This window comes from Coregonus lavaretus (assembly GCF_964263955.1).
Source record: "Coregonus lavaretus genome assembly, chromosome: 23".
Taxonomy (NCBI): Eukaryota; Metazoa; Chordata; class Actinopteri; order Salmoniformes; family Salmonidae; genus Coregonus; species Coregonus lavaretus.
Genome location: NC_140010.1, coordinates 38,129,339 through 38,144,291, shown reverse-complemented (window position 1 = coordinate 38,144,291; position 14,953 = coordinate 38,129,339). Strand labels below are relative to the sequence as shown.

Sequence of the window (14,953 nt, the reverse complement as noted above, 5' to 3'; positions counted from 1 at the left end):
TTATCAATGATAAAATCTAATGATTTTAGAGGGTAGGAAAATTGATTTTAATTATGATTTGGACAAGGTAAAAGTGGGGGAGTTTTCATACATTTTTCATCAGTGTGACAGGAAATGAAACCTAGCCATATTTCAACATTTGAAATATGCATGTAACCAACATAGCAACTTACATTTCCGAGGTTGACAATGTTGAACATACTAGTAAAAAATGTAAAGCGCTTTGCTTAGAAATTAGGTTCACAAAATATAACACTTTTTTTTGTACATGTAAAACTTTTTTGAATAAACAAAAGTATAAAATGGCTCATTGCATAATCAAATAATTCAATGGCAATGTGAATAAACAGGCCGAGAATCAGAGGCGCATTGTCGACAAGTGCATTGCAGAACCGACAATTAAAAGTCAATTTCCCAGATGTTTGTGGAGATCTCATTCATGGTAAAAGCTGCAGATGTTGGCTCAAGCGGAAAATATGTTTACAGTGCTACAACGTGTCTTTTATTGAATTCCGGCCATAGTTACTGTATTTACTTGATTAGGCACAAATCGTCTAGAACACTTGATTCAGTCTCATGATAGTATAATTATTAGATATGATTATTAGAAAATCCTGAAATAGTGGCCAAAGGTAAATAAATGTTCATGGATCGAAACACCCAAGTCCTCAAAATGTTTTACATACACATACAGTACATGTCTTACAAAGAGTCCATCTCCACCTCCAACCTTCCAGTGGCACCCACATTTACGGCTTTTCTGTTGAAATGACAAGTAAACATTTCAGAAATGTATTGTCCATAAAGTGAAATGAGTAGAAACATAAAATATATTAATATTACTATGGCTATATAAATAGAATAAGAATAATATAAAATAGCATTAACTATGGACCAAATCTAGGATTTCAAGCACACAGTCCTTTTTACTGCCTGTTTTTTGCGATGCCAAGTATCAGCCAATGGGAAAGTTGAGCAGCTGTTTTTATTGAACATACTTTACATAACAGTACCATTTGGAGAGGAAAATAAAACAAATCTGTTAGAAATGAAAAACAATAAAAATCTCATTTGTTTTCACCAACTCTCACACAATGGCACGTAGGATTTGTAATCTCATTTTCCTGGCTAATCTTTTCACTTTGCTTACTTGATTGTTCATCTGTGAACGTGATGTAGGAGTACACCAGACTGCCAGCAATGCTAGGGAGACAATAAGAGAAGGATGCTCAAATTAAACTCTCACGGCATCTCTTCAGTCAATGACATAAGGAAAAACCCCAGCACACTTCAGTAAATAGGGCGTAGAAATAGTCGGAAGTAGAAAAGAGAATGTCCGTACTTTCAGAATTAAGGTGAATGAAGAATATTCATTTACCTGATGTTTAATCCAATGAAGTTGGCCCAGGTGAAAATATAGTCTCCGCCAAAGACCATTCCAAGGTACGTGACTAAAATATTCTGTGGAAGGAAGTAAAACAGCGGTCAATACTTTAGTCACGACAGTGTATAACAATGTAAATGCTGTAAGTGTTTGGGTTGCAATGATAAAAACGACTTAGTGATGGCTTACTTTAATACAGCCCACTATGGTGGTGGTCAATGCCGAGTTGTGCTGAGTGCAAAGCACAATGGAGTACATTAAAACAAAGCTGCCAAAACAGAGAACAAAAGATGTTAGGAATTAATCATCCATATATGATATCTTATTAAACAATCATTTGACTACATTTGATTCAGAAGAAATGTTGACACTAATTGTGGTTGACAATGTTGTTGTGAGGCTTCTAGAAACTCTTCTATGACAACCAAATTGTCCACCTACAGTACCAGTCAAAGGTTTGGACACACCTACTCATTCGAGAGTTTTTCTTTATTTTTACTATTTTCTGCATTGTAGAATAATAGTGAAGAGATCAAAACTCTGAAATAAAACATATGGAATCATGTAGTAACCAAAAAAGTGTTTAACAAATCAAAATATGTTATATTTGAGATTCTTCAAAGAAGCCACTTTGCCTTGATGACAGCTTTGCACACTCTTGGCATTCTCTCAACCAACTTCATGAGGAATGCTTTTCCAACAGTCTTGAAGGTGTTCCCACATATGCTGAGCACTTGTTGGCTGCTTTTCCTTCACTCTGCGGTCCAATTCATCCCAAACCATCTCAATTGGGTTGAGGTCGGGGGACTGTGGAGGCCAGGTCATCTGATGCACTCCATCACTCTCCTTCTTGGTCAAATAGCCCTTACACAGCCTGGAGGTGTTTTGGGTCATTGTCCTGTTGAAAAACAAATGATAGTCCCACTAAGCGCAAACCAGATGGGATGGCGTATCGCTGCAGAATGCTGTGGTAGCCATGCTGGTTAAGTGTGCCTTGAATTCTAAATACAGTGGCTTGCAAAAGTATTCACCCCCCTTGGCATTTTTCCTATTTTGTTGCCTTTCAACCTGGAATTAAAATTGATTTTTGGGGGGTTTGTATAATTTGATTCACACAACATGCCTACCACTTTGAATATGCAAAATATTTTTTCATGTGAAACAAAGTCAATACTTTGTAGAGCCACCTTTTGCAGCAATTACAGCTGCAATCTCTTGGGGTAGGTCTCTATAAGCTTGGCATATCTAGCCACTGGGATTTTTGCCCATTCTTCAAGGCAAAACTGCTCCAGCTCCTTCAAGTTGGATGGGTTCCGCTGGTGTACAGCAATCTTTAAGTCATACCACAGATTCTCAATTGGATTGAGGTCTGGGCTTTGACTAGGCCATTCCAAGACATTTAAATGTTTCCCCATAAACCACTCAATTGTTGCTTTAGCAGTATGCTTAGGGTCATTGTCCTGTTGGAAGGTGAACCTCCGTCCCAGACTCAAATCTCTGGAAGACTGAAACAGGTTTCCCTCAAGAATTTCCCTTTATTTAGCGCCATCCATCATTCCTTCAATTCTGACCAGTTACCCAGTCCCTGCTGATGAAAAACATCCCCACAGCATGATGTTGCCACCACCATGCTTCACTGTTGGGATGGTGTTCTCGGGGTGATGAGAGGTGTTGGGTTTGCGCCAGACATAGCGTTCTCCTTGATGGCCAGAAAGCTCAATTTTAGCCTTCTTCCATATGTTTGGGGAGTCTCCCACATGGCTTTTGGCGAACACCAAACGTGTTTGCTTATTTTTTTCTGGCCACTGTTCCGTAAAGCCCAGCTCTGTGGAGTGTACGGCTTAATGTGGTCCTATGGACAGATACTCCAATCTCCGCTGTGGAGCTTTGCAGCTCCTTCAGGGTTATCTTTGGTCTCTTTGTTGCCTCTCTGATTAATGCCCTCCTTGCCTGGTCTGTGAGTTTTGGTGGGCGGCCCTCTCTTGGCAAGTTTGTTGTGGTGCCATATTCTTTCAATTTCTTAATAATGGATTTAATGGTGCTCCGTGGGATGTTCAAAGTTTCGGATATTTTTTTATAACCCAACCCTTATCTGTACTGCTCCACAACTTTGTCCCTGATCTGTTTGGAGAGCTCCTTGGTCTTCATGGTGCCGCTTGCTTGGTGGTGCCCCTTGCTTAGTGGTGTTGCAGACTCTGGGGCCTTTCAGAACAGGTGTATATATACTGAGATCATGTGACAGATCATGTGACACTTAGATTGCACACAGGTGGACTTTATTTAACTAATTATGTGACTTCTGAAGGTAATTGGTTGCACCAGATCTTATCTACTCTGCGTCTCACAAAGACACAGCGGTTGGAACCAAAAATCTCAAATTTGGACTCATCAGACCAAAGGACAGATTTCCAACGGTCTAATGTTTCTTGGCCCAAGCAAGTCTCTTCTTCTTATTGGTGTCCTTTAGTAGTAGGTTTCTTTGCAGCAATTCGACCATGAAGGCCTGATTCACGCAGTCTCCTCTGAACAGTTGATGTTGAGATGTGTCTGTTACTTGAACTCTGTTAAACATTTATTTGGGCTGCAATCTGAGGTGCAGTTAACTCTAATGAATTTATCCTCTGCAGCAGAGGTTTCTCTGGGTCTTCCTTTCCTGTGGCGGTCCTCATGAGGCAGTTTCATCATAGCGCTTGATGGTTTTTGCGACTCCACTTGAAGAAACTTTCAAAGTTCTTGACATTTTCCGGATCGACTGACCTTCATATCTTAAAGTAATAATGGACTGTCGTTTCTCTTTGCTTATTTGAGCTGTTCTTGCCATAATATGAACTTGGTCTTTTACCAAATAGGACTATCTTCTGTATACCACCCCTACCTTGTCACAACACAACTGATTGGCTCAAACGCATTAAGAAGGAAAGAAATTCCACAAATTAACTTATAACGGCAGGTAGCTTAGTGGGTAAGAGCGTTGTGCCAGTAACCGAAAGGTCGCTGGTTCTAATCCCCGAGCCGACTAGGTGAAAAATCTGTCGATGTGCCCTTGAGCAAGGCACTTAACCCTAATTGCTCCTGTAAGTCGCTCTGGATAAGAGCGTCTGCTAAATGACAAAAAAAATAAAAATAAAAAAAAATAATAACAAGGCACACCTGTTAATTGAAAATGCATTCCAGTTGACTACCTCATAAAGCTGGTTGAGAGAATGCCAAGAGTGTGCAAAGCTGTCATCAAGGCAAAAGGTGGCTACTTTGAAGAATCTCAAATATAAAATATATTTTTATTTGTTTAACACTTTTTTGGTTACTACATGATTCCATATGTGTTATATCATAGTTTTGAAGTCTTCACTATTATTCTACAATGTAGAAAATAGTAAAAATAAAGAAAAACCCCGGAATGAGTAGGTGTCCAAACTTTTGACTGGTACTGTAAATGCTTATGCAAGGAATACATTGCACAATATTAAAACGATTGTACAACGAATCACTTGTCCCAGACCATTATTCATTATCGGAGTGAAATCTTATACCAGGTATACATTGTCAAAGATACTAACATTCTCAGCACATTTGTCTACAGTATATGAAACATGATATGATGAAAATATCAATACCCTCACCCCAGAACACAGGAAAGCACAAACTGGAACAAAAACAGCATGTCCGACCACCCTTCAAACTCCAATGCCTTGGATAGAAACAGGAGAAGCAACACCACAAACGTGGGTTCAGTTAAATGGTGACAACAATAGCCAGTAGATGTTTTTCACAGCACATAACAGTTATGCACAAACATGGTGTGCAACGCACACAAACACCCACAACGACCTCTTACCATTTGTAGATCCCCGGCGAAATGTGCATATGCCACTGTAGGGATGATCATAAATAAAGCGTTGTAGTACAACAGCCCATATTTGCCGAGCTCCTATGAATACATAGATACAGGTAGGGAAAAAACATTAACACAACACACAATGGCAATACTTCAATGGTGAGACCCAAAGGGGCTGAGGGTATCAAATCGATACGGAATGTGTTGTCCAAGTCTGTTTTTATATCAATATGTGTGTGGACACACTGGACCACATTGTTTATAGATATACAGTACAGAAGTCATGCATTGTCTCAATCGGGTGCACACATAACATAAAACATCATGTAACATGAGTACCTGTACTGTATTGTAAATATATAGTGAGGTGGCCTCTCCCTGTCTTTTATTATGCTGTAATACAAATACACAGGAAAAAACTGTTGGCACATATCCACTTACCTTGGAGTCAAGTTTCTGCTTCACATAGGCCCCATTGGCTGCAGTCAGAACATTGTTGAGCATTATGAAAAAATAACCTTGAAGATCAAAGGCCAAATCAGTGCTGTAACAGACAGAGATTTTTACCAAGTGAGAGATGTTTTTTTTTTGTCATGTATTTCCACACTAATGGGGCCAATTCCCTTTTCAACAGTTTAACTATATACAGTGAGGGAAAAAAGTATTTGATCCCCTGCTGATTTTGTACGTTTGCCCACTGACAAAGAAATGATCAGTCTATAATTTTAATGGTAGGTTTATTTGAACAGTGAGAGACAGAATAACAACAACAAAATCCAGAAAAACGCATGTCAAAAATGTTATAAATTGATTTGCATTTTAATGAGGGAACTAAGTATTTGACCCCCTTTCAATCAGAAAGATTTCTGGCTCCCAGGTGTCTTTTATACAGGTAACGAGCTGAGATTAGGAGCACACTCTTAAAGGGAGTGCTCCTAATCTCATCTTGTTACCTGTATAAAAGACACCTGTCCACAGAAGCAATCAATCAATCAGATTCCAAACTCTCCACCATGGCCAAGACCAAAGAGCTCTCCAAGGATGTCAGGGACAAGATTGTAGACCTACACAAGGCTGGAATGGGCTACAAGACCATCGCCAAGCAGCTTGGTGAGAAGGTGACAACAGTTGGTGCGATTATTCGCAAATGGAAGAAACACAAAAGAACGGTCAATCTCCCTCGGCCTGGGGCTCCATGCAAGATCTCACCTCGTGGAGTTGCAATGATCATGAAAACGGTGAGGAATCAGCCCAGAACTACACGGGAGGATCTTGTCAATGATCTCAAGGCAGCTGGGACCATAGTCACCAAGAAGAAAATTGGTAGCACATTGGTAGCACGCCGTGAAGGACTGAAATCCTGCAGCGCCCGCAAGGTCCCCCTGCTCAAGAAAGCACATATACAGGGCCGTCTGAAGTTTGCCAATGAACATCTGAATGATTCAGAGGAGAACTGGGTGAAAGTGTTGTGGTCAGATGAGACCAAAATTGAGCTCTTTGGCATCAACTCAACTCGCCGTGTTTGGAGGAGGAATGCTGCCTATGACCCCAAGAACACCATCCCCACCGTCAAACATGGAGGTGGAAACATTATGCTTTGGGGGTGTTTTTCTGCTAAGGGGACAGGACAACTTCACCGCATCAAAGGGACGATGGACAGGGCCATGTACCGTCAAATCTTGGGTGAGAACCTCCTTCCCTCAGCCAGGACATTGAAAATGGGTCGTGGATGGGTATTCCAGCATGACAATGACCCAAAACACACGGCCAAGGCAACAAAGGAGTGGCTCAAGAAGAAGCATATTAAGGTCCTGGAGTGGCCTAGCCAGTCTCCAGACCTTAATCCCATAGAAAATCTGTGGAGGGAGCTGAAGGTTCGAGTTGCCAAACGTCAGGCTCGAAACCTTAATGACTTGGAGAAGATCTGCAAAGAGGAGTGGGACAAAATCCCTCCTGAGATGTGTGCAAACCTGGTGGCCAACTACAAGAAACATCTGACCTCTGTGATTGCCAACAAGGGTTTTGCCACCAAGTACTAAGTCATATTTTGCAGAGGGGTCAAATACTTATTTCCCTCATTAAAATGCAAATCAATTTATAACATTTTTGACATGCGTTTTTCTGGATTTTGTTGTTGTTATTCTGTCTCTCACTGTTCAAATAAACCTACCATTAAAATTATAGACTGATCATATCTTTGTCAGTGGGCAAACATACAAAATCAGCAGGGGATCAAATACTTTTTTCCCTCACTGTACTAGACTTTGCAATGGTAACAAACTGAACCTGCCGGGCGAGACATCTGCTTAAAGCAACCTGGCCTAGACACCCTATGAGCAAGCAAGCAAGCAAGTAAAATTATTACCTTGCAGCTACAAAGGCTCCAAAGATCATGGCAAACACTGTTGCCTTGATAGGCCCAGAGAATGTCTTTCTGTGGGGAATGAAACACGTTATTCACCCAATGAAAAATCTAATGTAATCTTATTTTGAAATTTCAAATATTGGGTTTCTAATATTTGAAGAGAACTTACTTCAGTAGGATTCCCTCAGCCAACATGGTTAACAAAATAGAGAATCTTCTTAAAACCGTAAACATGGGTAGACTGGAAGGGAAAAAAGGATATATACAATCATACCACTGTGTTCTTTATGAGTGATTCCTCATGAAACCAGGACAGAAAAAGACCATGATTATTGGGATTTTCACTCATTTAAATCCATAGAATGGTCATTTGGAGGAAGTATTGTTGACATATGATATATTTGACATTTGTATCTAACGGCATAATTGAGAAATAATTGATCAAAGTTGGCATATTTATTACATTTTGGTCTTACCCAGGCCTCCTTTAAGACACTAATATGTAGGTGCTACAAAGCAAACATTGGCACCTGCTCTGTAATATGGCATATCAAAGTTCCAGAGCTACTTTTAGAGTTATTTACATTTAAAAAAAACATTTTAGTCATTTAGCAGACGCTCTTATCCAGAGCGACTTACAGTTAGTGAGTGCCCAGGGCGTACTTTATCATTAGGCTATTAAATCTCTTTGGTGCATTGTACAATTTTGGTAGGCTAGTTTATGGCAACGAGCCTCAATATGGGGCGACCGACCACTGAAACAGGCTTAAACTAGGCTGTCGGGGCTACGCCTCTCTCATTCGGTCGGTCTGTCGAGATTATGCTGGGAGCCACTATGCACAAATGGCTGCTCTATTCATCCCACCTCCAGCGCTCTAAAACGGTTATCTCTCGCTATTCCGCTTTGTGTAGCCTATGTGAGCGGAACCTGGCGAAGACCCGAGTGCATACATTTTTTTTTTCTTCATATGATCCAATTTGTAAGCATTACCCACAGAGTGAATGTGAAAATGGATTCAAAACGGTCATCCTCTGCTGGTGATTTGCAGGATGTGCAATGATACAAGTAAAAGGAGGGCTGTGATTGGTTACATTGCCTACTATGACAATTTCTCTGTATAAAATGGGCCACAACTTTAAAACTAGCAGAGATCCCACTCTGGAACTGTGATATGCCCATAGAGTTTATTATGTTCAACAATATATTGAAAAATATGCCAAATCCAAAACTGTTTTTTCAATATTCATGTTTATATTTTTATATTCGTAAATTAATGTAAAAAAATGCTATTGAAATCAAAAATACTACTCATTAAATAGAGCAAGTGGAAAAAGCTTAATATGAAACCGAGTGGCGTAGTGGTCTAAGGCACTGCATCGCAGTGCTAGCTGTGCCACTAGAGATCCCGGTTCGAGTCCAGGCTCTGTCGCAGCCGGCCGCAACCGGGAGATCCATGGGCGGTGCACAATTGGTCCAGCGTCGTCGAAGGTAGGGGAGGGTTTGGCCGGCAGGGATGTGGGTTCGTTTCCCACGGGGGGCCAGTATGAAAAAAATAAAAAAAATGTATGCATTCACTAACTGTTAGTCACTCTGGATAAGAGCGTCTGCTAAATGACTAAAAATGTAATGTAAATGTAGCACCTACAGATGAAACATTATGGAGTCTTACAGGAGGCCTGGGTAAGGCCAAAATGTAATAAATACTGTATGCCAACTTTGATTAATTACTTCTCAAATATGCTTTTAGATACAAATGTCAAATATATGTCAACAAGGACTATTCTATGGATTCAATGTCGTAAAAATCCCCCAAATCATGGCCTTTTTTATCCTGATTTCGTGAGGAATCACTCTTATGCTTCATATCATAGAAATAAAGTGGTGAATATTCTATCAGGGTCAATGAAGAAGAAAGAGGTCATACTTGAGTCTTTTGGTTCCTAGAAGTCCTGATACCTGATTCCCAACATACAGAAGAGGTAGGGGAAACATCTGCAAAGACAGAATAAAAGTCTACTATAGACACAGTAGTTCATCAGGTTGAAACAGGAACAGGAACACTGTTTCCATTGTCTGATGCAAGACAAAAAAGTATTTAGTCAGCCACCAACTGTGCAAGTTCTCCCACTTAAAAAGATGAGAGAGGCCTGTAATTTTCATCATAGGTACACATCAACTATGAGAAAAAAATAGGTACAGACAAAATGAGAAAAAAATATCCAGAAAATCACATTGTAGGATTTTTAATGAATTTATTTGCAAATTATGGTGGAAAATAAGTATTTGGTCAATAACAAAAGTTTCTCAATACTTTGTTATATACCCTTTGTTGGCAATGACACAGGTCAAACGTTTTCTGTAAGTCTTCACAAGGTTTTCACACACTGTTGCTGGTATTTTGGCCCATTCCTCCATGCAGATCTCCTCTAGAGCAGTGATGTTTTGGGGCTGTCGCTGGGCAACACGGACTTTCAACTCCCTCCAAAGATTTTCTATGGGGTTGAGATCTGGAGACTGGCTAGGCCACTCCAGGACCTTGAAATGCTTCTTACGAAGCCACTCCTTCGTTGCCCGGGCGGTGTGTTTGGGATCATTGTCATGCTGAAAGACCCAGCCACGTTTCATCTTCAATGCCCTTGCTGATGGAAGGAGGTTTTCACTAAAAATCTCACGATACATGGCCCCATTCATTCTTTCCTTTACACGGATCAGTCGTCCTGGTCCCTTTGCAGAAAAACAGCCCCAAAGCATGATGTTTCCACCCCCATCCTTCACAGTAGGTATGGTGTTCTTTGGATGCAACTCAGCATTCTTTGTCCTCCAAACACGGCGAGTTGAGTTTTTACCAAAAAGTTATATTTTGGTTTCATCTGACATTCTCCCAATCCTCTTCTGGATCATCCAAATGCACTCTAGCAAACTTCAGACGGGCCTGGACATGTACTGGCTTAAGCAGGGGGACACGTCTGGCACTGCAGGATTTGAGTCCCTGGCGGCGTAGTGTGTTACTGATGGTAGGCTTTGTTACTTTGGTCCCAGCTCTCTGCAGGTCATTCACTAGGTCCCCCCGTGTGGTTCTGGGATTTTTGCTCACCGTTCTTGTGATCATTTTGACCCCACGGGGTGAGATCTTGCGTGGAGCCCCAGATCGAGGGAGATTATCAGTGGTCTTGTATGTCTTCCATTTCCTAATAATTGCTCCCACAGTTGATTTCTTCAAACCAAGCTGCTTACCTATTGCAGATTCAGTCTTCCCAGCCTGGTGCAGGTCTACAATTTTGTTTCTGGTGTCCTTTGACAGCTCTTTGGTCTTGGCCATAGTGGAGTTTGGAGTGTGACTGTTTGAGGTTGTGGACAGGTGTCTTTTATACTGATAACAAGTTCAAACAGGTGCCATTAATACAGGTAACGAGTGGAGGACAGAGGAGCCTCTTAAAGAAGAAGTTACAGGTCTGTGAGAGCCAGAAATCTTGCTTGTTTGTAGGTGACCAAATACTTATTTTCCACCATAATTTGCAAATAAATTCATAAAAAATCCTACAATGTGATTTTCTGGATTTTTTTTTCTCAATTTGTCTGTCATAGTTGACGTGTACCTATGATGAAAATGACATGCCTCTCTCATCTTTTTAAGTGGGAGAACTTGCACATTTGGTGGCTGACTAAATACTTTTTTCCCCACTGTACATTCCACTCTGAGAGAAACCATTGTTTATCTGTTTCTGAGAGGGTCTCTGTGAGGAAAACAAAATACAGCTTGAGGCTATGTACCGCCCACTTTCATTTCCACCAATTACTGTTTTGTACATTAGGTTGTATGTAATTTAAAGCAACAGAAGGGCCATTTAAACTGTGAAATTGAGCTCCCTTCAGCTTGAATGATGTGTCATTGAATTATGTTGCATTTGGAAACTTAGCAACAAAATGTACATAGATGATGTACAATAGATTATAATAGTATGCTGCGGATATAGAAAGGAATCATTGTGTAACCTTGTTTGGGATGCTCCTGTCCAAACCTGGAAATTTGATAACACCTATTGCCTTTGCAGCTCCTAGTACTAGTATTGTAGCCAGCATCTGAAAAAAAAAAATATATATATATTGTAATAAATGTTATATTATTTATATATATATATATATATATATATATATATATATAAAATGGCTCTTTTATAAGCAACTCTTCAATTGATGTAACTCATGAAGAGCATTCTTACTTGACCGATCCCAACACATGTTGATGAGGGGAATCTGCAAACAAAAGTTATTAAATGATGTGACTTCAGCAAATGCATACAGTATGACAAAGTAGGCTCCTATCATAACTATTATGGCCAGTATCAGTGAAAATTCCCATAGACTTATAATACCATGTAGGAATAAAGGCAGTAATTTGGCAATAAAACATTCTTATTTTACCCTGAATAAAAAAGCTGTAATCACAATGACAAGTTTGACATTCAAAGCAGTCAGTGTTTTTCTACATAAATCTGTGGTCAGCAAAAACATTTAGATAATGTTTAATACGATTAAAGTGTGTGTAAAACAGCTTTATGCCACACCACATTCAGCTACATTGATGTTGGTACCCCGAGACCGAGTAACCAAACAACCCCACTCTGTGTTTAGCACTGTCATTAGTGTCCAAAGTCCAACGAACTGCCCATGCATAGACTACTGTAGGCATACCTGTAACTGGTGAGGACGCTTTTGTTCACAACAACGATTAGAAACGAGCTCAGCCCGTAAAATCCGGCAGCGAAAAGCTTCAGAAACACGTCTGATCTCCCGCTCGTCATCCCTTTACTGTCATTCTTGGATACTGAGCTTTTATCCGAGGTTTTCCCTTCAACTTGCACATGTTGACGTTTCCTAACTTTCGCCATAATTCACTAAATGCTACGTCATGATGATTTCAGAGGGGTTGTCTTCCAGTGCCTGGGTGATAAACATTGGGCTCGTTTGAGTGGTAAGGCGAGAGCAACCGACAGTAGACGAAAGTCGACCGAGAAGCATCTGCGACAGCTGAAGTCGGAAACTGTAGTTGTTTTCCAACAGCAAGGCACAGATCAACATGCCACTGTTAACATAGCTGCTATTGTTTATAAAAGTATGTCTGTATAAATGTCAAAATAAACTTTTCTATAACCCCATATCACACATTCACAAACTGGAAACAATGTGTGTACAAATCATTGGTTAGAGAGAGGTCTCAAATATCACTTTTCATTTGTATCCCCTGTAGCTTTAGAATTGAACAAAATTAGTTCCTGTTTCAGTCACGTATTTGGACACATTCATGTCGGTCCAAAAAATAAATAAAAATAAATTGGTTGACAAATAGGGCCTCCCACAATGCAGGTGATAACTGCATAACAGTGTTACTTCCATCCCTCTCCTCGCCCCTACCTGGACTTGAACCAGGGACCATCTGCACACATCGGCAACAGTCACCCTCTAAGCACCATTACCCATCGATCCACAAAAGCAGCAGCCCTTGCATAGAAAGGGAAACAACTCCTTCAAGGTCTCAGAGCGAGTGACGTCACCGATTGAAACACTACTAGCGCGCACCGCTAACTAGCTAGCCATTTCACACCGGTTACAGCTGCATAGTGCAGTTGGTGAGAAGCAACTGCAGCGACTAGAAGGCGACTTCATCAACAACTGCATGACCTCTGATCACATGATTTTTGTAAAGTTCATGCAGTTGACATGGTTGCAAGTCGGACAATTTTTACAACCATAATGCAACACACTTTGAAGGGCGGTGACCAACAATGGTCAATGACTTGTCAAAAGTAATCCGCTCGAATGTGCCCATTGCTACAATGTATCATGCCAGAATGTACCCAAATTGTTCTCAACTCCAAAATGTACTTCACATCAATGGAGTTGAGCAGAGATGACTGTGGGAGGACTGAACATTGAGTAGCTGTTAGTTGATACTTGTAAATGTAAATTCTTAAACCGTTAAGTGTACCTATGTTTGTCCTCTGTAGCTGCATGCCTTTCTGTTTGCTGAAATCAACAATTTTTTATAAAACTTTCCTTAAATACAACCACCGACTGTTATCTCAAATCGACTGACAGTGACTCGATGTAGTCGGAGGTACACTCCACCCGCCCACAGTCTTCGCAACCCAACTCCACCTAGATGTAAAAATTGTGGAGTTGAGAAACCTAGATAGCCAGAATGTAGATTAATACAGTGGGCGCGTTTGAGTGGTAAGGCGAAAGCAACCGACTGGAGACGAAAGTCGAGGAGTGAAGTCGGTGGACGTGCATCTGCAACAGCCGAAAGTCCCGACACTGTAGTGGTTTTCCAACAGCAAGGCTCAGATCAACATGGCAGTGTCAACATAGCTGCTAATGTTTATAAATGTTTGTCTGTATAAATAAAAAAATGTATACCCCCCATATCACACTCACAAACTGGAAATGTGTGTACAATTCATTGGTTAGAGCAGAGTTTCTCAAACTCCCCCCGGGTGCACATTTTTGTTTTTGCCCTAGCACTACACAGCTGATTCAAATAACCAACTCATCATCAAGCTTTGATTATTTGAGTTAGCTGTGTAGGCCTAGGGCAAAAACCAAAACGTGCACGGGGGGGCTGATCACATGATTTTTGTAAAGTTGATGCAGTTGACATGTAGTCGCAAGTTGGACAATTTTTATAACCATAATGCGACACACTTTGAAAAGCGGTGACCAACAATGGTCGACGACTTGACAAAAGTGATCAGCTCGAACGCGCCCACACCCATATTTTCATCATAGACATTAAAACCAGGTTTTCATATCAATATCCCATGTTATAAGGAAAGCCTGTCTGGCATAAGAAATTGAACATTTATTTAATCTATGGTTGGCATCATCTTGTGTGTGTTGTGGATTTCCAATAGTATTAGTATAACACCTGAATCCTTTATCAAATTTTAAAGGTCCAATGCAGCCGTTTTATCTCAATATCAAATCATTACTGGGTAACAATTAAGTACCTTACTGTGATTGTTTAACTAAAATTGTTAAAAAGAAACAAAAATAGCTTCTTAGCAAAGAGCAATTTCTCAAGCAAGAATTTTGTTAGTACTGTCTGGGAGTGGTCTGAGCTGGGAGGGGAAAACTGAAAACTAGCTGTTATTGGCAGAGAGGTTTGGAACTCTTTCTTATTGGTCTAAACTAATTTACCGCCTGGTGATGTCACCAGGCAGGCCAAAACTCCATCCCACCAAAACAGGCAGAAATGTCAGTTGTCTTTTGAAACAGCTCTTACACTAAAAGGGCATTATCATCATTTTCACAACTTCACAGTATTATTCCAACCTCAGTGTGAAGTAATAAAAACACAGGAAAATCACA

General features: G+C 40.4%; 1 protein-coding gene across 2 annotated transcripts; it reads right to left on the bottom strand.

The window, feature by feature from the left end:
- Positions 1-19: 19 nt before the first annotated feature.
- LOC311098800 (nucleotide sugar transporter SLC35D2-like) lies at positions 20-12,500 on the bottom strand. 2 transcript variants are annotated; one of them, XM_084139375.1, is made up of 13 exons: positions 12,278-12,500; positions 11,806-11,839; positions 11,579-11,665; positions 9,510-9,577; positions 7,754-7,825; positions 7,585-7,653; positions 5,661-5,763; positions 5,220-5,312; positions 5,005-5,072; positions 1,574-1,652; positions 1,379-1,461; positions 1,151-1,203; positions 20-760 (listed from the first exon to the last, which is right to left on the bottom strand). In XM_084139375.1, the coding sequence occupies exons 1-13, from the start codon at positions 12,472-12,474 to the stop codon at positions 750-752; spliced, it is 1,017 nt and encodes a 338-aa protein (XP_083995501.1). In that variant the 5' UTR covers positions 12,475-12,500; the 3' UTR covers positions 20-749. The 2 variants fall into 2 exon arrangements, with proteins under 2 accessions (XP_083995501.1, XP_083995500.1); XM_084139374.1 differs by having other exon boundaries at positions 398-1,203.
- Between the last annotated feature and the right edge of the window lie 2,453 nt (positions 12,501-14,953).

Bases quoted from the DNA above. Each gene is read 5' to 3' on its own strand.
- LOC311098800 (XM_084139374.1), bottom strand. From the start codon at position 12,474: ATGGCGAAAGTTAGGAAACGTCAACATGTGCAAGTTGAAGGGAAAACC. The intron at 11,840-12,277 runs GTATGCCTACAG...TTTTGTTTGCAG, and splicing joins AGCGTCCTCACCAGTTACAG to ATTCCCCTCATCAACATGTG. The intron at 9,578-11,578 runs GTTACACAATGA...CTGTCTTTGCAG, and splicing joins ACAGGAGCATCCCAAACAAG to ATGTTTCCCCTACCTCTTCT.